The following is a 24,938-nucleotide window of genomic DNA, read 5'->3' as shown; positions in this document are numbered from 1 at the left end:
ACGTTCAGGGAACGGGTGGGTGTTGGACCGGGGCTTGATATATTGTTACTGCATCCTCGCACTGGCGGGAGTCCTTTTTAAGGAGTCCCCTAAGGATTTTCCCCCTCGAAAGTTGGGAAAACGGTACAAACGGGGACCTCTTTTGGGCGGGGGGCCTTTTTCTTGGCGAGAACAGCGTGGATAGGATTAAAGTCGAGAGTGGAATTTGCAGTTGAATGCCAGTGGAAGGTAAGGACATTCGTTACATTCAGGTCTCGCATGGCTGGTTGAACGTGAGAAAATGAACCGTTGCTCTGGACCACAGGAAGGCCAATTTTCGTATAATTTTTTTTTGCTCCCAACTCCATGTTCTCCTCCTCGAACAAGGTTTTGCATCTCGTCTACGGCGATGTCCTTGTACAGCCTTAGGTCTACGCTGCATTTCACTGTTCCGCTACATGTTTAGAATAGTGCAAGGATGTGAATATGTGCGACATGGGGGCGTTTTGGGGGTGGAAAAATCGCAAGGTAAAAGTTGGTAAAAGCTCGTTAACAACGTCGTGACTCTTCCCTCCCCCACCCCCTCACTCTAGTTTTAGTCAAAGGATCCTCCCAATACATTCACGTTCTGGGTAACTGTCTCCCGATGTTGTACCTTTCGAGGGGACAAACTTTAAACTGTGTTTCTTTTTTTTTGCGGAAAAACTTTTTTTTCGCTTGAAAACTCCCACTCGCGGTAACAAGGCAACAAGGACATGCCCAAATCCTCCTCCACCTTTTACCTTCAAAAGGGGGTGTAACGAGTGAAAAATGAATATATGCTGGAAAAAAACGAGACAAAAGTCTGGTTACAACTCATTCGGACGATTGCTTTTTCGTTTTCGTTGCCCTCTTTTTGTGCTTTGAAGGCTTTGAGGTTGTACCTCACCGGACGCGCGGAACACGCCGAACCCAACTTTGTCCTCCGGAAGAAAACTTCACTTGAAGCGGCAGGACTTTTCGCTTTTCCCGTCGATTGTGTCGCCAACGGGTGCGGCGATGTTTTTAACGGGTTTTCCCGCCTGTTAAACATGTGTGTGTGTGCATGTGTGTGTGTGCATCAGGACTGTCTGATTTCCTTCCTCGAGTGCCTTTCAAGTCGCATACCGTACACTTCAATCAGATCGATTCGTACCTTCCAACTGTATTTTTTCCCTCTTCGGTTCTTTTCCACTTTTCCCCCCCATTTCCCCCAGCGAACCGTTTAGGGATGGCGGGAAAAAAGGGGCATTTGCTAGGGTAGATAACTTTCACCAAATGGGTGTGCGTATGCGGAAAACACCGTACTTTCTGTGGAGTATGGAAGGAAAAACTCTCGATCTAACTACCGCAACTTTGCTGCTTTCGTCGGCTAGTTTTATTTCGAACCATCAACTTCTTCGGCCAGCATCGTCATTATCTTCATCCGACCCCTTCCTGGCTTCAACCAGCTCTCGGGAAAAAATGGCATGATGAAAACTTTGTGCAATCGAATGCAATATATTTGCGAAAGTAAGTGCAACGACCGGCTAGTTGGTAGACGACTGGCTGGGTGGTATAATTTTGAGGAGTTTACATTCGTATGTTTTTAGTGTACAAACTCCAGCCCTTATTTGTGTTGCTTTCCCCCGTTGGCGGAGCCAAAGTTTACGATGCACTTGACGGGGAGGGTAAACATTTCCGGTGCGGTCGGTAAAATAATTCTCCTCGAAATTACCACGTCACGCAAAGTGGTAATTTACGAATATCCTGGCCAAGTTTATTTCCATGGGCCGAACTTCTCCATCCCCTTTCCAAGTTGGGGTTGCTTTCGATTAATCGTGCTTGCAAATGAATTCATTTGGCCATTCAACTGAAATGTTGCATTGAATAAATTCACAATTTTTCCCCTCTTCGTAATGGTGGCCTTTGGTGCTCCTCCATGTACCGAGCCGATTTTTTCCAAAAAGTCCAAGCAAGTGATGTCGTTCCATGCATACAAAAAGAACCGATGAAGTATGCGATACAGTGTGCCATCTACTTATAATATACCTTGCATCAATCAGCAGAATTTAAGTGATTTGAAACAGTGTAGCCATTTTTGGGCTTACATTGTAGGTAAAGAAGGATAGGTGAAGAGAACACGTATACATCTCAAATGCAGTTTGATGCCACTAAACGTTGAAACATTAAAAAAAATGACGAGCTAGGATTACTTCTAAAACAGTTTTATTTGAATATAATTCGAAAGAACCTGAGTTATAACTTTTTGCTACATATATCTAACGCTAATGCAATATGAATGTTAAGAGTTGCTGCTTTCTCTACTTTTTTGATACTATTAATGTATGTGCTATATGCTTAATATAAATTCAGTACAGTTTTTATTTTTTTAAAATGAACAATTTTTAAATATTACTTATGTTATCAATGTTATCCGTTTATTTTATGAATACTTTTGCGTGCGGAGGCTAAATTGATTGACAGCTTATCACACTACTTTGGAATGATGACATCTCTATTGATATTGTGAACAAATACAGTTTGTTTTAGTTTTGACGCGTTTTTATTGCTTGAGATATGTTTATGTTAGTAACATGACAGGGGTATTCAAACAACTGTTCCTTCTTTTTCTTTAATCGATCTCGTCATCATATTTTGTTGTGAAAGTATGATTACTTTAGACTGAAAAGTAATAAACGCTCTTGAATGTAAATTTTAAAAGCAATTTATCGGATGTACACCAAACTTTCTGTTTATCGACTTTTCTTGTCTTTGTGCTTTGGGAAGGAAAATTACTTTGCTGCCCCGAAGCAACGATGAAAATGAACACATGCTCGACGGTTGCATCGTCGTGTCGACTGCACGTCTTTGTCATCACTGACGCCGCTCGCACATACAGACGAGCTACGCTAACTTCAAGACCCGAAAATGCATCCCAACGTACACTCAGTTGTTTGGGATTGTTTTTGTAGATGTTGCTCTTACCACCCGCTCTATCCCAGAGTATAATATCCTTGCAACGACAGCGTCGTTCGTCTAAGATCATTAGCTCAATGTTGTTGAACAAACGCTTTCCCGCTTCCCCGAAAGCGTCATCGCTCGCGATGGATGAACTTTGGGTTAAATTTAAATTCCTTCCACTCCATCGAACCTCGTGGGGTGAAAGTTTTTCCGAGCGTAACGCCCCTTCGACCGTTGATGAATTGATGGCTGACTGTTTGCTTATTGTTAGGGCGAGGCGAGGAAAACTCCTGGGCAAACTGTTGTCGCACGCAATCCTTTTTGGCCTCGAGCTGATGAGAAATTGTTGAAAATTGTCACCGTCAATATTTGGGCAAAACATTACCGACATTCACCGACGTCGGGCGCCCGAACTTCGATGCCAACAGTGAACGGATCCGTTCGTTCGGCCATCATCGATACCTAGAACGGCGCGAAGGACGAGAACAATCTTTTGCCTACGTTTCATAAATATCAACGCCAAAACTCATCCAAGCTCAAACCTGGTGCTGTAGAATTAGTGGAATTATTTGACTTTACCATTGCAACGCTTTGCAGATTATGTTACGATTGATCATAATTCGTGGGTTTAATTCCTTTCCTCCTCTAGCACACGGTGCCGTTTATTCGCCCGGCGGTGGCGGCGTCTACGGTGGAAATGACGATCTGCCAAGGGAGGCCGGTGGCGATCCGGTGTTTGCGGTGCTGCCGAGCCAGGACGTCAATCCCGACTACTACATCACGCAGACGGTGTACGGATTTCTCGACTTCACCACCACCATCGGCAACACGGTGATGATCTTTTCGCCCCAAAGTGCAGCTCCGGTAGTTACAGGTAATCAGGGCAGGTTTGTTTGCATCAATCAATGTTGCGCGGAGTTGTTCGAAAGTTTGCTTTCCTATCGCCGAATTTGATTGAATCATCAATTCCACATACGGGAGGTATCAAGAGGTGATTTAATCACATCAAGTTTTCAATTGGATTATCATGTATTCCTAGTATTTAAAATGATAAATGTTTAGGTTCTAAGACATCCTGTGTCCTTGAGTAAAGTAGTGCAATATTCGCGTAGAGCACGGACTACCATCGAAAAAAATCCGTTCGACAGTCGGTGAAAAATGAACTCTGTCTGTTTATACCTCGTATGTTCCGAGGTTCCGAGGTTCCAGCATCGTTTATACCTTAGGCGCTCAAGTGTTTCCATGAATTGGATGATTGTTTCTTTTCAAACGAAGTGGTTGGTAATCATTTCAATAATTATACAAAATGATGATAAATTCATGAAAAAAAAACTACAAATAGGATCCTCAGAAAAGCAATTAACATTCTTTTTTTTAATTAGAACCATAAATGTACGAATTCGTTGAGAATCCGCGGCTTAAAACCTCGCGGATTTCTTCCCAAACAAACGGAAACGTACGGATTTGCGAAAAGATTTCATTTCGTTCATATTCAAAATGGCAGGTAAAATGAATACATTTCAGAGGAGGTGAGTGAAACTTGACAGCCATTTGCCCGCACTTTTCAACGTGAGTGACCTTTTACAACTCGATTCGAACGGATTTTTTCCGATCGTAGTCCATGCTCTCAGCGATTGTTTCTTGTAAGGTTTATCAACTTATACCTAACCTTGATAATTTGTCATCCAAGCTTGTATTTATTCTCTGCTAATACTTTTGTATTTGTTGATCTTTTATGCGGCTCAAAATGTGCTTGGTGATGCAACCTAGAACCACCGAAAACAACAGCCGCACCACCGCCGGTGATCGAGACGACGCCCAGCACGACGACCACCACGGAGGAAGCGGTGCGGGAGATCAAACCAAGCAAAACGGTCGTCTTACCGGTGCAGCCCAAGGAGAAGGTCAGCATCGTCCAGGTGCTGCCGGAAACACCAAAACCACCGACCAGCAAACCACCCGGTCCGCTAAAGTTCGTCCCGAAGGCCGTGCCGAAGGTGGCGATCAAGCCGATTCTCAAGCCCAAACCGAAGGTGGTCGAGGTGACCCCGGTGAAGGTGGTCGAGCAGGAGCAACAGCAACCGGAACGGTTCATCGTCAAGCCGGTCCCGAAGTCGGTCATCATCAAACCGGTGGCACCGATCGTGAAGGTTGTCGCGACGAAGGTTGAACCGACGACAACGACGACCACGGAGGAACCACCGGTAGAATCAGAGGAGGAAGAGGAAGAGGCCACTTCGGAGGAGCAGGAAGTGGAGCCGGAACAGCATGAGGAGCAACAAGAGGAGGAAGAAGAACAGGACGCCGAAGAACAGCACGAACAAACTGAAGCGGTAGAAGAGGAACCGGAAGCGGATGAAGATGAAGCGAAACCGGTTGAAAAGGTGGTACCGGTTGAACCGGTTCAGGTGACCGAAAAACCGAAAACGCTTGTAGTGGAAGCTGTGAAGGAGGTTATTGCCGAAAAAGTGACCACGACATCCACGACAACGACGACCACGGAGGAACCGGAGCTGAAGGAAGAGGAACACGAAGAACACTCGCCGATAATGTTCTCAAACATTTCCGAGGACGAAGTGAAGAGCAAGAAGGTGTCCGCCGAGCCAGCGACGCACGAGGAGCAGCAGGACGAGGATGAGGAGCACGAGCAGGAGGACGACGAAGAGGACGAGGAGGCGGACGAGCCGGTGCCGGTGCTGCAGATCGGCAACAACATCGGCGAGCCGGAGTACGACTTCCTCTCGCGCCAACCGTCCGAGTTCGTCGAGGAGACGTTCCGCGTGGTCAACCTGCGCCCGACGGCGGCCGCAGCACACCCGGCATCGGCCGCCGCCCAACCGGCGCCCCGCGAGAAGGCGGCCAAGCCGAAGCGAGGTAATAAGGGCCACCATCACCCGACCGGACTGGTGACCAAGCTCGGGGGCACCGTGGTCAAGGAGGGCGTCACCACCGTCCACGAGACCAGCGTGATCGGCACCTACATTTCAGGAAAGTATGCGCAGGTCCTACAAAGCACGTCTCATGTCATTCAAGGTAACCAAGGTGGAGCGGCAGCGGCGGCGGCTCAGGCGGCCGGCGGCGCCGAAAATCGGCGCGTCAAGCTGAACCCCAGCTCGACGCTGCGCATTCTCAAGACGGCGGCGCCGGCGCTGAACAAGACGCCGCGCTACAACCCGGAGGCGGCCTCGATCATAACGCCGTCGCCGGCGACGCACGCCACCCTCGAGGACACCGGGCTGCCGCTGGAGAACCTGTTCGCCAGCCAGCCCAGCTCGAGCCTGGTGCGGCCGTCGCGCCGCCTCCCGGGTAGCGCCAGCGGCAACTTCAAGAACCGCCTCAAGAACCGCATCACCAAGGACGAGAACGAGCAGCAGCAGGAGCAGGCCGAGCAGGAGCCGAGCACGCCGCAGGCCACCGTCACCCCGCAGCCCGCCCCCGCCTACGGCAAGAAGCCCGCCGGCAGCCGCTACCGCAACACGCAGATCGTAAAGCCCGTCGCCAAGAAGTAAGTAGAGCCAGCTGCCACTCCAGCTGTCGCCCTTAGAGGCGCGCATGTGTCTGTCTTTGCTTGCTGGACTTTGCTGGGCGGCCTTTTCCATTCCACGGCCGCCGGGAAAACGCCGACTCGAAATTCTCAGACAAAACCATTTTTTCCATCCAAACTTTGTCTCATTATCCATTCGTTTCCGTTTCCTGCGTAAGTGTGCATGATTGTTGCCGTTTGCAGAATGTTTCTTTTCAGAAGGACGACCAAATTGATTCTATTTTGATTTATTTTGTTTTTCTTGAGACTTTTCACTCACAGAAACGCATATGATGGTACTTGTGAGAACTAAAGTATCAATTTTCTTGTAAATTATCTTATCCATACACTTTTTGATTCATGTTCCCTCGTAAGTCCATCAATGCGTTATCATGTGACCGAAAAAAAATGTTAATGAATGTAAATTTCAACCATTTCCAAAATTTAACTTATCCACATGTTTCCCAAATTATACTTCAACTTTGTTTTTGTGTGTGCTTTGATCAGATTCTACCGTTTTGCATGTTCTATCTTTCACTGTTTCGTTACTTTCCGTTCATTTTTATCATTTTCATCACGAGTGTGCTTTCTGCGTGTGTGTGTGTGTTTATGTGTGATTGAGAGTTTGGCATGTGTGTCTTTTGCTTGTTTCTATTACTTCTTCGCATGAGTTTTATCTTGTTTTTACACAATATGCGTTTTGTGAAAGCACATTTTCACCTTCACACTCTTGTTTTTGTTTTTCATTACACTTTCATTTTCTATTTCTTTCAAAATCATCACCCTATCTTCAATCAACCCATTTATCATACACCATTTTTATGATTTTTTTTCACTTTCATTTCATTTCACCTTTCACTACACCCGATCACCCTTTACATTCAATTTGGCGAGTTTTTGTTTCCGTTTTCGTTTCTTGCATTCTGGTTTCGTTTTGTTTTGGGGGCAAAGTTTTTGCATGCAAACAACAACAGCAAACAACAGATCTACAATGTACATACCTTGAACACCCCGGTGATTGAACAAAACACTTCCCCTATTTCCTAACCGTGTTTATTGCAGTCAGAGATATAATCGTTATTCTACATCTAGTGTGGAGTTGGCTACGGTGTCCGTTTTTAGTGAGCCAAGCACCACGACCCCGGGCTATCAGAACCGGCGCAATAAATCCTCACGTAACGGTTTCAAACCAACATCATCCCACAGCGCGCAACAGACGGCCGCGGTGCCGCAGCAACCCGCGTCCGACCGGCGATCGTTCAAGCCCCGGCCGCAACCGTCCGCCCCGCAGGAGCAGGAACCGGGCCAGACCACGAGTCTGTACAAGTTCAAGCTGAACCGATCGCCGGGCCGCTGGCAGTATAAGTCCCCGGCCAAGCCGACCGTTGCGATACGGAAGCAGAGTGCGGTAAAGCCGGTCGGTGCCGGCACGGGCAAGGATCAGGTACTGGAAAATCTTACCGCCGCACCGCTTTCCGACACCTCCGTACAGTCTAATGATATTGCGCAGTCACTGCCGGACCACGCGGAGAAGGTGGACACGGACACGGACCTGGACCAGTCCGGCTCGGTGCACGGGAATGTGCTGAACGACGCCGAGAACGACAACCAGATCGAGCGCCGCTACCCGATCGAGACGCTGAAGGTGGAAATTTCGACGCCGGCCGACTTCCGGGACACGTACTACGAGATTGCGACTATCAAGTCGCCCTACACTTTCCAGGTAAGCTTACTCCTGGAGGTATACAATAAGCTGAACATAGGCAAATTTCAATCTCGGATTTAAGACTTAAGTCTTTAAGGTCACTCCGTACCATTTTAATCGTGCATGTTAAATTGTTACAGGTTGGAACGGTCAAGAACACGCGGTACATCACCGTCACGTCAACAATCGAGAAGGTACTCGAACAGGAAACGGCCACCATTACGCCCTCGCTGACGGAACCACTGACGGAGAATATCCTCGCCACTACGACGCACATCGACAAGGAAAGTAATTTACTTGACTCCAGCATTGCCACGCTGCCACCTATCTCGCTTGGACCCGATACGGAGACACCTCCACTGGAAACCCTTACGGAAACGTTCAGCACCACTCAGGCTATGCTGAAGACGCACATTCTGCCAGTGATCCACGAAGGCGATACGACTTCCTACACGCTTATCCAAACGTACCACGTGACACGTCTGGTAACTGCCACCAAGACGCTCCCTCCGATGGAACTGTACCACTTTGTACCTTCGCGCACTCTGAACGAGTTCAACAGTCGGCTGGATGAGGCTGGTTCCGAGTTGCACCTCGAGCTGGAGTTCGGTGATGATAACGAGAACGAGGACGACGACAAGCCGAAGCGCGAGCGACTACCCTCGGACCTGGACCTCTCTAGCATCGGTTCGGACTTTGACCTATCGGAGGTGGACAAGACGAACATCCCGGAGAACATCCGGCCGAAGAAGAAGATCACTGGCAGCAACAAGGACAACCGAGTCACCACGGAAGCTCCCGTCACGACACCCGCCCTAACGCCGGAGCAGCTCCAACAGCTGGCCCTTCTCCGCTTGCTCAACCCGGCTGCCGCCGCCCAGATTCCCTCGGTCATCACCTCCTCCAAGCCGGTCTACAAACTGGAGACGGTTTACGAATCGCACGTCCTCCCGATCATCAACGGACACAACACGATCCTCAGCACCATCTCGCGCCCGATCGGAACGATCACCAAGACGAACTACGAGATCGTCACCACGACCCTTCCCTCGCTCCCACTCCCGCCCATCCCGCAGCTCAACCCCCTGCTTCTCCAACAGCAACAGCAACAACAACAGCAGCAGCAGCAGCTCCAGATCCAGTCCACACCCGTCGTCACGCAGACGATCGTCACCGAGACGAACAGCAAGGTGCTGAAGCTGACGTTCGGCGCCAAGACGGCCTACACCACGCTCTACTCGACCACGGTCGTGCCGACGGTGCTCACCACCTACCTGACGCAGTCGGTGTCTGTGCAGCCGACGGCGGCCGCCTTCCCCGGCTACTTCCCCAATCCCTACGCTCCCTTCCCGTTCGTGGGATAGGAAACCCTACCGTCGGTAGTACCTGCATGTGGTGCGCAATGCTTGCCTAGAGTAGTTTAGGATAACGAATTTAGTAGAAACAAGGAACTTCAATGCTAGAACCCTCTCGAACATCCACCGAAAAGCTGGAGATATGATGTGGAGTCGAAACTGATGAGGTGTCTTGAAGGTGAGTTATGTTTGATTTAGTGTTTTCAGGCTAATATTGTTTCGTTTTCAAATTCGTAGTCGTTATATCTCATACTTGTTTACTACTATGACTTTTGTCTGAGAATTTCCAAGTTTCTTTGCACATATTTAAATGAAAAACATATTTCTTAAACCGGAGATCAGAGTTTAATCAATGAAGGATAGAGCGATTTCGTAAATGGAAGAGGCACTTCTCTCAAAGAAAACTTTACAATCCCTTCTTACATCGCAGCTGGAAGGTGAGCTAACCGATAATTGGGCGCTAAATAACCCGAAAGTGTTATTTAATTTCCTTAAGTTCCTAATGGACACGAGCGAACTTTCGTTGGCAAACTTTATCGCCCAATCTTCGTTTTGTTGATATCTTGTCTTTTTTGTTCTCTCTGTCCCGTCTCGTGTTGCCATTTTATTTGTCTTCTTGCAATTATCGAGCAAACACCCAGTGCACACAAACTTAGCCTTCCCGGGTGCTAGGAGCGGGAGTTTTATTTTTCCCTAAAGTTTTTGTTTTTCCACCGTCAGCTCGTCGCATCTTATGGAAGCCGATTTCATGCTTTTCTCATTTCCTTTCGTCGAAGGAGAGTGTATTAAACTTTCCCCGTGGATAGAAGCGGGGAAGACCTGCATCAAGCAACAACAAGCCAGTGCTTCCCAGGAGCATCCAAGGGCAGTGCAACAAGTTCGTTTCGGGAATGTTTCGCTGAGTGCTTGTACTTGTGGCGCCAGAGAGATAAAGGTAACGAGAGGCAGCTGCCATCTTGCGCCAAGGAACGATGGTAGCTTCTTCTTGAATTAGGTTTTCCTTCGTCGCTCCGGGTTTTTTTTTTGTTTCTTCACACAAAGCAAAGCTTTTGTTTGGCGGCAGAGATTGGGAAAATTGTGCTGAACAGATTAATTCCCGTCCCAGTCCCGGCGTTTTTTCTCCATTCCATGGAATCCTTGGAGATGGACCCATCTCCTTCCAAGGATGCATTGTTTACTACCTTGTAGTCTTTTTTCTACGCTCAGATACGATGTAGAAGAAAAAGAGATCATCACATTTATTCCGAGAAGAACGAAAGGCAAAAGTTCGCAATCGAAATTCGCTGTAAAAATGCATCCTTCCTAATCGGAAGGCTCTTTGACAGTAAACTTCTCCTACCTTAGGCCCGGGGACGGCTCGAAACCAAACTCCACCGAGACTATTGGCGCTCATTTCCCTGCGCCATCAATGAGAGCAGGCAGCCTTTGTAAGCATGTCGTATCGGTTGATTGAAACCCGCCGTTCCCTTTCCCTCGGACAAATCCGCTTCTACTGACGGACAGATGTCCTGCCAGCAAAACTTGCTAATAACAATGAATCCTCGCTGAACCCATCGTCATGACCCGCCCATACCACGCGGAAGTCCCACGCTTTCGTCGGCAAAAAGAGGGAAAAACGAGAAATGGAAGCGATGGTTCATGAAGCCCAGAAGTTACCACTACAGGACGAAAAAAAAACACCAGATAGGGAAGCGAAGAAAAGAAGAAAGCGGATGAAAAAAAATCCCCGAAGTCATCTTAATTCTCTTGTTGAATGGAAGTTTATTTCGCTTCGCAAACTTTCCCTGCCTCGGCTTACAATGCACCAACGGAATGATCCAACTTTTCCGGCTCCGTCCATCTGTATTGTCGGAAAGGACCTGCCCTCCATTGCGCCCTTTGTTCATTCGTTCCTTTTCTTTTCCCACCTCCCCCCCCCCCCTCCCCCCATGGTTGGTGGTGCGATTTTTTCTCATTAACTATTTGTCCAGCACTAGTTTGTGTGGCGAGCGCTACTGACTGTCGGACCATCATCCGAACCCGCCAATCCAAAGTCAAAGACGAGGATCAGGTGGGTGGGGAAGAGCTGCAGTGCCTGATGGTGTTGTTGGAGGACCCCCGGTTCGGCCAGAGATGCACCATTGACTCATACGCAGACAGAGAGTATTTTTCTGCTCTTCACGCCACTCGCGATGGATAAAGTTTCCTTCACTTATTCCATCCTCGGATATATCTATTTTTTCCCATTTTTCCTTACATCCTTTTGCCTACCATCAGTTCCTTTTCCCATTCCCTGCATGCGTGAAATCCGTCGAAGATCAACTTCCATGCAGGACGGTATGGCCTGCCGTGGCTCATTTCGTTCCAATTTTACGACTTTTTCGACGACTGAAGTTCCTCCGCACAAAGTTTTGCGATTGAGCACCAAGAAGGTTCTTTTTCCCCTTCTTCGGGGAATGGCGACTGTACCTCGGTGTTAGTGTTTGGTGTTCGTCTTTAAGATCCGTCCCGTACTGCCCCTTTTTTATTGCCCCTGCTTAAGGTCAGGGGACAATTCTTGTGCACACTGGAGTTGTTTTGTTTCCTGCAGTTAGTTTGTTCGCAATCGTTTCGCCTTCCGTCTTTATGGAATCCTTGTTCTTTGTTCGGTCTCGACAATACTTCGACGGGATCGATCGTATTAACGATCCCAAGAGTGGATCTCATCCTTTTCGTTTTTTGTTCTTCGTGGGCGAAAAATCCCTTTAAAAAAGACTCCCCCTCCCCCACACCCGGTACGCCATTACCGGTAACGGTGAAAAGACGCGTAAAAGACTTATACACATCAGCGCTGGGGAAGTGAAGAGAAAAGACACAAAAAGATAAGATGGCGAACTCGACGTCACTCACCGGCAAACCTTTTTTCCCTCTTGCTTATTGCTCCCCGCGGAGTCGTTCGGCCAAAAGGGGATCGAAAATCCTTAAACGGATTAGTTTTTATTCGCTCACCGAACGCCCCCTCCCCCTTTTTCCCTATAACTACGATCGACCTCCCCCCCCCCTCCCCCCCGGCTCTTCCCACGGGAAAAGGATTTGTGCGATTGAAAACGAACGAAGGGCATTCACCAAACAATGGTGAAAATGGTCCTCAAAACAAGTACTACCCCGGGAAGGAAAAACTGGGAAAACTTCGGGTCTCCGATCGGCGGGAGTGATTGGATTAGACCCACCAGCCTTTTCATCTTGCCTCATTCATAAGCAAATAAAACCCCGAGCTCATAACGTTGAAGACTGTGTCCTTCCGAGGGTCGGGAAAGGGTTCACGCGAGTGTGGGTGTGTTTGTGTCCGCTCAGCGTGTCGATAGAAAATGGAAGCTTTAAGTCTGATACTCCTGAACATGGTGCGGGTTTGTTGGCCTCACGAGGTGTTTAGTTTTCTTCTGCCAAATACTTTGATCTTTAACATTTACTGATCATGTGTCTGTTTAAGATCCTGTTAATGTCCTTATTAGACGAGGGTTTTATTTGTCATCTTTGCCCAGACTTTTACTGTCAAAGTAGGCTCTGGTAGGGCGTTTGACATATAAATGATGTCCACTCGTGTAATAACGCAAAGTTCCACAAAATAGGTTTTCCAGTGATCATTTTCATGTTTGAATTTAGCGTATTGTTCATCCTAGTAATGAACAAAATCTGCTGCAAACAACAGAGCTAAAAGTAAACAAATCGCCACTTTGACATATAAATTCCAGTCGAAAGAAAATCAAAACCGGGCCTGCCCGATTCCGATTTTGGGGAAAGAATGTATCTGTCAAACGCGTTTGACAGAAAACTTCTGTGAAAATAAGACAGATAAAGTCCTCGTCTAGTAAGGGTATAATAGAAGCTGTCAACAGTAACATTCAATAAGGTGTCAGTTTTCAGTCCAATATTTGTTGTGTTGGCGAATTTGGGACTCAGTAGACCATTTTTCGATGTACATGAATATATTATTAATAATGGTTATTATTTTGGATGAACAAGTTTTCGAAGAATCCCCTTTCATGAAAATAACTGTTGTCTAAGTGTTCACCCGGAAAATGGTTTCCGTTAGCATACCTACTTTGAAAAGACGTTTATTTAGAACTCCTATGCGTCTCTGTGCAAGTTTTCCATTGGTATACGCCAGAAATATGTCAAAATAGGAGAAGATCTCCTGGAAACCACATCAAACCACATAGTACTACCAAAGGCAACGAAAACTTGACTCCTTTTCCGACTGCAAGCCATCCTCTTCCCTGCCTCAGCATCTCCCTCCCTTCGTTGACCGCAACGTATGTATGTGGGATGGATCTGGTGACTCTAATTAGTGTGAAAATATTTCACCAGAAGCGAGGTCAAAGGAATTATGCATGCATGCCCCCGGAGGAATCCTAAACAGGCCCCCGTCGATCTCTTTGCACTTTCTCCCTTTATGCTTTGGCATTTGTTGCGCTTAACGCTTTCTTTCGACTGGTGGCACTTCCACCGACGAAAGCACTATGCTGCGAGTTGTCGTTTTAGTAGAATACTGCCTTTATTCAACTCTTTGATGCGCTTATATACCTAAATTCTTATGACTATGCTTAACGCTTTTAACCTAGTCAGCAACGCCGGCACGGCGGCGTTTTTTATCATCATGGATGGTGCAACGCAGCCAAACCGTTCCGATCGTACGATCGGCGGTTGGCTGCGATGACCTAATAAGCCGTTTCGCGTCGTCAGCGACATCCCCACCCCCGTAAATCCACGTAGAGGAGTTACAATTCGAATTCTTCGGGGGTTCTAAAGGGGGGCGGTTTTAAGGTGCACTTGGCTCGTGCCTTTAACTTAATTATTATTATTGTCGTTATTAGTACGGCGCCGATCATAGCCGAGGTCACTGATATTATTACTATCTTCGAAATGCCTATAGCGTCTTCGGTTGGCTTTTGTATGAGATTAGACAGGTATGCCTGAGGTTTAAAAAACGTTCTGAAGACTTCGCTTTTGATGCTATACGTTGGGCTGATTTCTATTCTATTTATTCGGAGGAGACAAGTAACAATAATCTTTCCATTTTACTGCCCGAATTGATTTTCTGGGTTTCTTTTTGGGGGCGATAGCTTCAAGTTCGGCAGCTCTATCTTTAATGGCTTGTATGTCTATATGACGTTTTCTTCCCCAATGTGGAAATGTCTTGTTTTCCCTATCTTTAGTATTATTGTTTTCTTGCGTTGTTTTGTTTTCTTTTTCACCCCTTTGAACGTCTAGGATGGCTAATTTTACTGTAGGTTTCGTTACCTCTAGGTCTCCAACTCTAATGCGTGCGGATCTAGTCTGTCCGTCTTTCCCAGGGAATACCTCGCAGACTATTCCCTTGATCCACTTCCCCTTTTTCTGTTCGTCCGGGAAGGTAACGACTGCGCCTACTGTTAGTGGTTTTGATGGGCTGTGCCACTTCTCTCGCTCGGAGAGTTTCGGTAGATATTCGGTTACCCACCGTTTCCACGGTTTTCTCGCCAAAATAAGGTTAGTTACATGGTGCATTTTTGGAAGTATGATCCGCATTTTTGTATCGTACTTCAGAAATTCTATGCGTTCTAGTCTGCCTTTGGATCTCAGTACCCCCTTTTCGTCTATTATGGGATTAAGCCCGCGAATGGAACTGCGGCTATTGATCGCGTTTCCTAAGGAAAGCTGAGTCATTTCGTCTGTATACTTTTCCCACTGGGCCTTCTTTAGGAGAAGCATTTCGGCCCTGTCTAATTCTGATACGGAGATTACTTTAGAAAATGTGGTACCTGTGGCTTTTGCCTTTAGCCATTCGATGTATTTTAGCCCTATAGCTAGTGATCGTTTCAGTCGATTCCAATTTGGACACCACTCGGTGTTGATGACACTCCAGTCAGTTTTTTCTAGTGTCTTCGTAGTATGCACTGGCTTGGTCTCTTTTGACGTGACAACTTCGTCCTTTTTAGTCGATTTTACGTCTTCGAACAACTTGGGCTGCTTGAAAGAGATTTCTTGATCCTTGAGAAAGTTCATTGTGGCGCGAGCTCTTTCTTTCTGTTTCGGAGATTTGTTCGGAGTAGGGTTCATTCTGAACTCTTCGGTCGAAAAGTGTCCCCGCGTAAGTTGATTTAAATAATTTTCTTTTGGTTTCTCCTTTTCTTGGACCATAAACAAGTTGGTCTTTGATTTAACACTCTGATCTCCCCCAAACACTACCCATCCTAGTCGGGTTTCTTGGGCAATCGGCTCGTGAGGCTTTCCCTCTCGGTGGCTAGTTCCGCGTATGAGATGGGAGTGCGGCAGTCCAAGAAGCACCGTAGGTAGTGCATTCTTGTAGCTCTCGAGCTTTATCCCTCTTAAATGTGCATATCTTTTTGCTAACATATTCACGTCTACAGTTTGAAGCGGGAGGTCGAGTTCGTCCACGCTTCGCAACCCTTTGATATCGAACACCATTCCGTTCGTACCTTCCATTTTTACGTCGACCGTTTGACTATTTTTGTCTTCATGGGTATTCCCGTTTGTCCATGATAGGGTCAACGGTTTCTTTGACCCAGTTAAGTTCAGTTTCTTCCGTGTTTCGTTCAGAATTAGACTCGTGGAAGAACCTGAGTCAATAAATGCATGCGTACGTACAATTTTGTTTTGATTCCGTAGGCATACGGGAATAATTTGGTAAAAGAGTTGCTGTTTGTTTTTGAGAACGTTAACAGCGCTCATATTTTCGCGGCGGGCGCGGTTCTGCCACTCAGCGGTTTCGTTTCGGTGAAGCGCTGTGTGGTGTTTTTTGCCGCAGCCGGAAAGCATTGTTTCTTGGAGAAAAGTCGTCTATATGTCCTCTGCCACCTTTAACCGAACTCCCACTTGCTCTTTTTCAATCCTTTGATAGTTTCCTTTTTCCATAAAAGGGGACTCCGTTTGTTGGAAGACACAAACCGCAGCAGAATGTAGTGTGAATTGTTGCGTGAATTTGTCTCCCCGATTCCCGGAGACTATTCTACCGTATTCCCGTCGAATGTACCTTCCCTCCCCCGGACCTGCCATCTCTAGAGCACCCTCAGCACGGGTGCATCAAAACCGCTGCACCATTGGGAGAAGGATTTCCCGTCCCGGGATCGCTTTTATTTCTCGCCTTCTCAGGCGACCGATTCCATGGTTTCCCATTTTTCCCAACCAACATTGGAAGGATACCTTATGGCCCCGGTTTGGCGTTGCCCCGGTTTCCAACGAATACTCCACGGGGCCCACAACTTCTACGTGCTACTCCCCCCAACAAAGACTAAACGCTTCGTTACGCCACGAACGTGCGAACAATTTGCTTCTACCTGGACGACTCCTTTCCACCGAAAGGGGGGATAAAAAAAAAGGTGATTTTCTAGTGGTGTGCAAATTTTAACCTCACTTCACGGGGTTTTGGATGCAGCAAACAATTTGCCGAGTCGTTGCAGCATGAACGGGAAAAATAAAAGAACCTGGTGGAAAACAACCCCCCGTAAATGATTCTCAGCCCTCCGTTTATCCTTTTCGGCTTGAAGTGGCCACTCCCCCCTTTTTCCGGTCCCGGAAAACTACTCCGGGTTTTGCGAAGAAACCGGGAGGGAATACTTTTGAAGTTCAACTCGCCGTAAGATGATGGTCCTTTGATTTACGGCAAATCGGAATCCCTTCACGGGGATCTTCTCCGCGTTGTAGGTCTGTTTCCTTTTTTTTGGTTTGTTTGATGGCGGGAGATTTATGGGCGGATTCGTTTCCTTGAAAGGGGTTAGGAAAGGTAGGAAAACGGTTTTTTTTTCTCCCAGTGAATAGCAAAATTCTTATCCCTTCAGTCACCAGGTTCAGGCTCAGTTGGCACCTGCGAAGTTTGGTCCTGCATCGAACCAAAGATTCAGGTCTAGCAAAACTGGGGAAATAGTTTTGCGGAAACCATTGTGCCAGCTGAACCGAATTCGTTCGTAGAAGAAAGTTCAACGCGGGAGGAACGCTTTGATGTAAAATGGGTTGGAAAAATTCTTTGGTCACAGCGGACATTTTTTTTCTTTCTTTTGGTTTGGGATAAATATCATGAACTCTTGGGAAATGCGTCGCTGATTGAAAGGTCATCATGCGATAAACACAAAGCATTAGAAATTACAGAAAGTATTTATCCAAATGAATCTGAATTGAGCCTCAATTTATTTTAGTACACTTGACCTCTTTATTTACCAATTTCCCAATTTCGACAAACATTCTTGCCTAAATTTATGAAAACCCAGTAATGATAATAACCGACAATAAGACCACTAGCATAAAAACACGCCCGTTTCACAAAAACATACTGATGTTAATCCTTTCTCTCTCTACCACTGATTTATAGGCGGTTACAACGTGAAAGCTGATGCCGCTGCTGTTTGCCACAAAGAAACGTCCGAACCGCTATCTACCTAAGTCCCGATAATCTCAACCTCAATTCATTCCGGATGATTGCATCGTCCACGTGCCACGGGATACCTGAACGGGATACCCCGTACCGGAGAGAAGCGTTCATCTGAGGTGAAACGAAGCACACACACACAAAAAAAATCCCCCCGATGGAAAAAGATCCCAACATCGGGGAAGGCCACTGAACCCCTAAGATGCGGCCAAAGGAAACAAAGGGCGTTGCGGAAGGATTTTCGGAGCGCGATCCTCACTCCCACCGGGCGGAGGAGGAGGAGGAGTAGGTGAGCGGGGGTTGAAAATCCTTTCGGATCGGTTTTTCTTTCGACGCAACGGTGTTTTATGTTATTTGCATGTTTTGTTTTCCCATCCGGGGCTCACCCTCGTTCCTCCATTCCCGGCCCCTTTTATCTATTGTCCCCCGTGGAAACCCTGTCTGATGGACATAAAATATTCCATCCCTTTTAGTGGACGAAACATTTTCCCTTTTCACCACCCCCTCTTCACGACCTTCCGCTAGCGACGAATGAACGTGGATGAACATTTGCCTTAAGAATAGCATTACATTTAATTCAAAAGTAGAGCACCATAAAACGGTTAGAAATGTTGTTCGAAGCAGGAAAAACGAGAGTGAGATTTTTTTTTTTATTTCTTTATGAACGAGCTCGAAAAGGAGGATGCGCTACGAGATTTGTTTTTTCTTTTCTGTTTTACGATACTGCACAGGATTGCCAAGGGATCGCCGAATGTAAAAGAAAGCGACCGAGCTCAAGCAAAGTGCAATCGTAAAAGTTGAATAACGGGAAAGGTTAACTGTAAGTGTAGCCGCGAACTTTTTGACGCCATCGAACGAACGCGGCGGGGGGAAAATTCATAAACGGATAATTTTGTAAATATTTTATATGATTATCTCAATCCCGCGCCCAACCGTTTGGCCACTCGTTATGGCGGTCTTTGGCGAGGGATTTGATTGAACGATGCAGTTTATCTATAAACTTTTGCTCCTGATGGGAAAAGTTTTGCGCTCGAAAGGAGTTTCATTTGCTTTTGATGTATTTATGTTTTATGCACTCGCATTCCTACTCGAGTTTAAAACGTTTATTTTCAATCAACCTCTACTACCGAATATCGAACAAAATGTTTCCATTTATTGAGTTAAATTCTTCTACTTTCCGTTCGTTATCAGTTTTCTCTATTGTAAATAATTTTTCCATTCAAAATGTGTTTTAATCAATTTCCTCAAGTTCATACTATGTTTCAACTCAAGCCAGATCTAAACCTACTCAGTACATCTGTCTTTTGCCTTCAATGTACCCATCAATTATATTAAGAAGTCTTATTATAACGATCTTTCATCGACGAATCGAATCATGACCACGTAATGACTCTAGAGTTAGCTATAAAAGACCACGACGTGCAGAGCTCGGTCTTTTACAAAACCGAAAAGAAATACATTCCAACCCAATACTCAATTATTAAGTATGACCCGTTAGGTTACATTAGTGTTAGGGAATGATTGACTTATATGATATTATTATACGCCGTCTATACACCAATATGCATGGTTTTGCTAGCTTTTTTTCGGCAACTTGTTTCTATATCTGTTGTACATAAGTTTATACCGTGTCACTTCTTGTTTCAACGTTTTGTATACTTTACAAATTTTATACAAGCATACGATGGCACCAGCTAGCTCAACCGTACGAACTGTATTTGAATAAACAATTTTAATAAAACATGTTAAATTATACCGTTTTATTGTGTTTAGTAGACATGAATAATTTGGTGAGTATAAAACAGGAGCCTTTTATTGTTAAGAGTTGTCAAATGAATAGTAAAACTCTATACAGATCTAATATTTAAGTTCGTAATATGCAAATAAATCTTTACGAATCGATCTACATTCCCGTTTTAACTTCAAAATCATCGCCGACCACTGGAACTAAAACGTAGAACTGCAAATGGAGCAAACTCCAGCGTTCGTTATCTCGTCGGACGCGAACGATCCGACAGGTTCTGACACAACCCTGCTCAAAACCTTTCGGTTCCCGCCAGTTGTCGCAGCATCGAATGCCACCTTTGAACACACACACACACACCAACACTGCCGCCCCATTTCCACCGATTGGGGGCCGATGGGCAAACATTACGAAAAGTGACCCCGCACGGTATCGGGGCTTCTTATCTTATCTCGCAACCCTCGGGGTTCGGTGCAGGCCAGCGCACAGTCACCGCACCTGAACCGGGCGTAGCTGAGCCCTTTTCTGGCTGGGACAGGTGCCTCCTCAGCAGTCCCGCAATCGTTACGGTCGTTCGCGAACGCACTTTTCCATTTCGTCCAGTCGACGGTAGACACCTCCCGAGGGAATAATTGTACAACGTTTCGAGTGAGCTCAAAGTGAGTAGGCCTTGAGGAGGAGTGAAAACTCGAACCGCTTTTAGTGCGAAACAAGTGCGTGCGTGTGTATCTCGTGAGCCTCGGGTTACGACTTTTTGGTGAAGTTTTTTTGCGTTTCCTCAAAGAAGCGGACGAATAACACCATGGCTCGTGGCGAAGGCAAAGGTGAAAGTGTTGCCAGATTGTCAAATCAAATAGCGTGCATAAAGTACACGCTGTTCTGTTTCAACATTGTGGCATGGGTAAGTGATACACGTTCGCTTTTTTCGTACAAAATACGTCCATTTAACCGTGCGTTGGATGCTGGCAGTTTGGGGGGACATTTTCTTTTTCCTATTCAACGCAATGGCAAACGGTGTGATATCATCGGAATTCGACGAACGGAAGCTTAACGACAGCTTTGAAGCATGATTCACACACTACAAATGGCAACATATCAGTTGGTGTGCTTGTGCGTGTTGCTGGTGATAGTTGCTATCAGTGTGATGGTGGTGTGTGCGCGCAGCGAGACACGGTTATCTTGCAATAATGGGCCTTCCCTGATAAGACCGATACCGTCAATGCGATCATTGAGAAACGAGGAAAAAACCACAGCGCAATGTTCAGCTCGTCTATAACTTGTTGTTTAGGGATTGAAATGAACGCACTTTACCTGAAACTATTTATTGTGAGAACTTTAGGAATTAATTTTCCATGTACAGAAGCAGTTAGTTGATGAAAAAAAGTCGTTCCTTATCAATCACAGCTTGTGGCAGGAAGTGAATGACTCATCTTACTCGAGGACCTACCATTCTATACTCATCCTCCCTACCACATTGCGCCATAATGATCAACAACTAGGCAAACAAGATACCTTTTTCTCGCAATACTTCTTCCATTTGCCAATTGCTAGAGCGCTGCCTTTTGGATTTAGCAATTCAATTTATCTAAAAGCAATATTAAAACACACCATTTCCTTTGATCAGCAGCTGAAAGACGCCGATGTAAGCCTGCCGGTGAGGTATTGCTTTCATTTAGCTGCTTTTGTTGATGATGAAACTAAATCTCGCTAAGCAAGGGTTGGGATGGAAACCTTAAGTCCTTCGAAGGCGACAAAAGTGTATCGCTCTTCGAGGATCTACAATCTTTTCGAATTCAATCAACTTTCGTCAACGAATCTCGTTCGTCACTCCTCACCCCAACTGAATGTTAGTTTATAAGGTTGTGCCAAAAAGATGGTGATCCAATCTACAACTGGTGTTGCACTTTGCAACGCCATCCTAACTTCGGTGTAAGCTTACGTTTGAGAGATAAATTGTTAGGTTTTTCCTACCATCTTCTCTTTGTGTGCATGTTTATCTTTTGTTTCAATCAGGCGTACTTCAATTTGTGAAAAACGAAAGGGCTTTGCAGCTTTATTCGTGTACATATATTTTTCCTCAAGTCTGTCTTTTTCCACCCTCATGAAACCTGACTCGTAAAGATTGGCTCGTCAGTTTTGTTATGTTTTCGTCAAGTGTGTTTTGCAAAGCGTTTGGTAAGTGCAGAAAAGGTTCTTCGAGACAATCTGCGTAGGACAAAATCAGGCGCTTCTTTTGATGACCTTTGAATAATTGGAAGGACAAGATAACATGTGAAGCATAAAGTTTCCCTAACATCTTGGAAAAATTGTATAAATAGTCTTATGCTATCCATCTTGAAAGAACAAAATATCTCAATTTCTATAAGTGCATGAAAATATTTTTACAGGAATAATTTCTTTAAAGTAATTCTAATAGGGATCCCTAAAATTGACAGAATCATTTTGACTTTCACTTCATTCTGGGCTCGTAGTAGATTTTCAACGCGAAGAATGTGTGGGACACACTTCTGGAGGGGATTAATATTCGGGAAGGTCGATTTTCCTCCACCCCGCGCCACTCATAAAATGTTGAATTTATGACGGAAGCCGTAATAAAAACTACCCCCATGCTTTTACTTTCCCCCGGGAAAACGCACGCGTCACCCACACCCCACGTGGAAGAAAGGAAATATTTCTTCCCATCGGCCAGCGGGTGTTGCACGTCTTGCGTGTGTTTGCTTTCGGTTGCTTCCGTCCAGCCGAAACACCCGATAAGGAAGGACGCGGCCGGAAAGCTGAAAACATGTGGATAATTCATCCATTTCGCCGCCTTACCACCACCACCTCACTATGTCTGTTAGTCTACAACAAATTTCAATGATCCAAAGAAAAGCAGACAAATCGGTGGGGGGGAAAGGAAAAGCGATTGAATGGGAGTATTGGGATGGGAAAACCCGGGGACTTTTCGGAATCCCAAATATGTCGGCAAATGCGGCAAAGTGCGAGCTGGCGACGATCGGCTGACTCGATTTTATTGCGTGATGTTGAGTGAAGCATAAAATTTACCATACCTTCACGCCCGTCGCCCCGGAAAGGAGGAGATTGTTTTCATCACTTCACACCATCAGAGGGTATTTATTTTGGAGGGGCGAAAAGTAGAGGGTGGGGCTACGTATTTGCGGTTTATGAAATGAAAATTTTACGTGGAGGTGTATGGTTTTGTATATTTTAATTAATTTGAGTTTTCAAATAGTATGTCGCACTTTTTTTTATCGCAATCTATATAAACTCAATATTCTGTCATACCGAAGGGAAATCATAAAAATAAGTTAAAAACCTACATTGAAAATAAATACCATTATGCTCATGGCATACTCTAATCAATGGCATACTCTAATAATTTCACTCAATTTATAACAACTTTCCGACAACTTACTCTCCCATTGCTAGCGTCTCATTCGCTCAACACAAGGGAAATTCTACGAAAGGTCCAGACTGGGAATCTCTATTTCGATTTTCTCCTCCACTGACTTATTGATTTCACATTTACATTCCAACCTGGAACGTGGGTTGGTTGCTTTCAGCGTAATTAAAGAATAAAATCTTCATCCCAAAGTAAATGAACCCCAGGGGGGGCGGGGTCGGGGATGGAAGCGGGCCAGTCAAATTGATTTCCCTTTGTGTTCCAGCCGGGGTCAATGGCTGTCGGTTGCAACGGTTCCACGGCGCTCCTTGCCTCTCCAAGGAATCGATGGTAATGAGCAAACTGGAGAAAGGACAGACTAGGAAAAAAAAGTAAATGAATGTACTCCACGAAAGCACATTGGCAAATGGCGAATGCTTTCCGCTCGAAATAAGGACACGGTGTGGCCTTTGCCAAGGAGGTCGTGTCTCGTGATGTTGTGTAAAAGGTTCTTCGCGCAAGAAACCAAGAGACGTCAAGAAGCAGAGATTCACAGAGCTAAGGACACAAGTTCGGAGGAAAAATCCAACTGTCGCTGCCAAGCCACCCGAAGCTTAGTCCGGAGCGAACAAATTAATATTAATTAAAATGAACAGCCAAAGCTAAACTGCGTTCGGTTTTTACAATGGTTTGATTCTCAACATGTACAAAGAGGATCTACCATCGCTTCGCAATTCGATAGCTTCAGGCGATCCGATAGGCAGCCATTGGATTAATTATTCTAACGAAAGCAATTGAAGATTAAAAGTGGAAGCTATTTTTAATCGCTATAGAAAATGATTATGTAACGAATTATAATCCCTCTTGTCTCCAGATCAATATGTGAAAACAATACATAGGCACTTGGTTAGATAAAACAATGAAATTTACAAAACAAATGTGTTTTTCGTTAACAGAACAAAATGGCAACATAAATAGAAAGTTATTGTGACTATCGTTCAATAGTTTACTACTCAGCATTTCCGGGGAAACCAAACCCTCCAAACAGTGGCTCTGATTGTAACAACACATGTCGAGTTTCGACGAGAAAAACAAACATAAATTGATCGATTACGGGAGCCAACGCAAAGATGGTTCTGCTAAATTTTTGGGGCAAAGCTGTAGATATGCAGGGAAAAACTCGGCACGAAAAACAAATCTAGCCAAACATATGTGAAAATAAGTGGGACAATAGTTGGCGTTCGTGGAAACGTGATGAAATACATGGAAATAACATATCGACTCGAACCGGTGCTACGAGATTGGGTGCAGATTTCCCAGCGAGAGTTGCAAAAGAAATAAATCCTTCCGGATGATCGATTCGTATCGATGCGCGTTCCCGGGAAAAACTGGAGCTTGATATTTGCTTAAGCCCCAGAAATAGATTTCTTATTTTATTCCCCTAGTCAACATGGTTGTTCGGTGTGAAAACACATGGAGTCCATTTTACTGCTTCAAACGTTCGGTGACGTGGGATCCTCTTCATTCGGGCTTTCGCATCTTCACCTTCACGGTTTGCGAGCAAAATTTCTTACGTTTGAGGTCACGATAGGATGCGAATGGGAAACTAACACCGTGTGACCGCGTTCCGGTACTGGTAAGGGAAAACTTTCTGTTTTTCACGCTTACCCCTCCCCCAGCGTTCACGCGGCAGGGCAATGGTGTTTTTATCTGTCTATTTTACGACCAGCACAACTGTTCGGACCAGTTTCGGCCGACTGTATCGAAATAAAGTGCAAAGTGTACAACCGATTTTCCACCGCTTCTGACTTCATTTTCTCGTGCCTACTTGCCTCTCCATCAGGGCTTGGGTTTCTTTCTCGGGTGAAAGAAAAGCTTGATAGTCCCCTGGTAAAGTTTTCCGCAACAC

The 24,938-nt window shown here is 45.6% G+C and overlaps 2 protein-coding genes across 2 annotated transcripts in view; both read left to right on the top strand.

The window, feature by feature from the left end:
* The first annotated feature begins 215 nt into the window (after window positions 1–215).
* Window positions 216–9,532, top strand: LOC131269733 (proteoglycan 4). Its single transcript, XM_058272240.1, has 5 exons — window positions 216–228; window positions 3,590–3,814; window positions 4,711–6,445; window positions 7,526–8,186; window positions 8,309–9,532. Exons 1-5 carry the CDS (start codon window positions 216–218, stop codon window positions 9,530–9,532), a joined length of 3,858 nt encoding a protein of 1,285 aa, XP_058128223.1.
* Window positions 9,533–20,449: 10,917 nt separating this feature from the next.
* Window positions 20,450–24,938, top strand: part of LOC131271912 (tetraspanin-2A) — a 40,653-nt gene continuing 36,164 nt past the window's right edge. Inside the window, exon 1 of the mRNA XM_058273486.1 lies at window positions 20,450–20,548. Coding sequence (XP_058129469.1) covers window positions 20,450–20,548 — 99 coding nt within the window. The remainder of the gene's footprint in view (window positions 20,549–24,938) is intronic.

This window comes from Anopheles coustani, chromosome 3, assembly GCF_943734705.1.
Source record: "Anopheles coustani chromosome 3, idAnoCousDA_361_x.2, whole genome shotgun sequence".
NCBI classification, from domain to species: domain Eukaryota; kingdom Metazoa; phylum Arthropoda; class Insecta; order Diptera; family Culicidae; genus Anopheles; species Anopheles coustani.
This window is presented reverse-complemented; position numbering and strand designations above follow the sequence as displayed.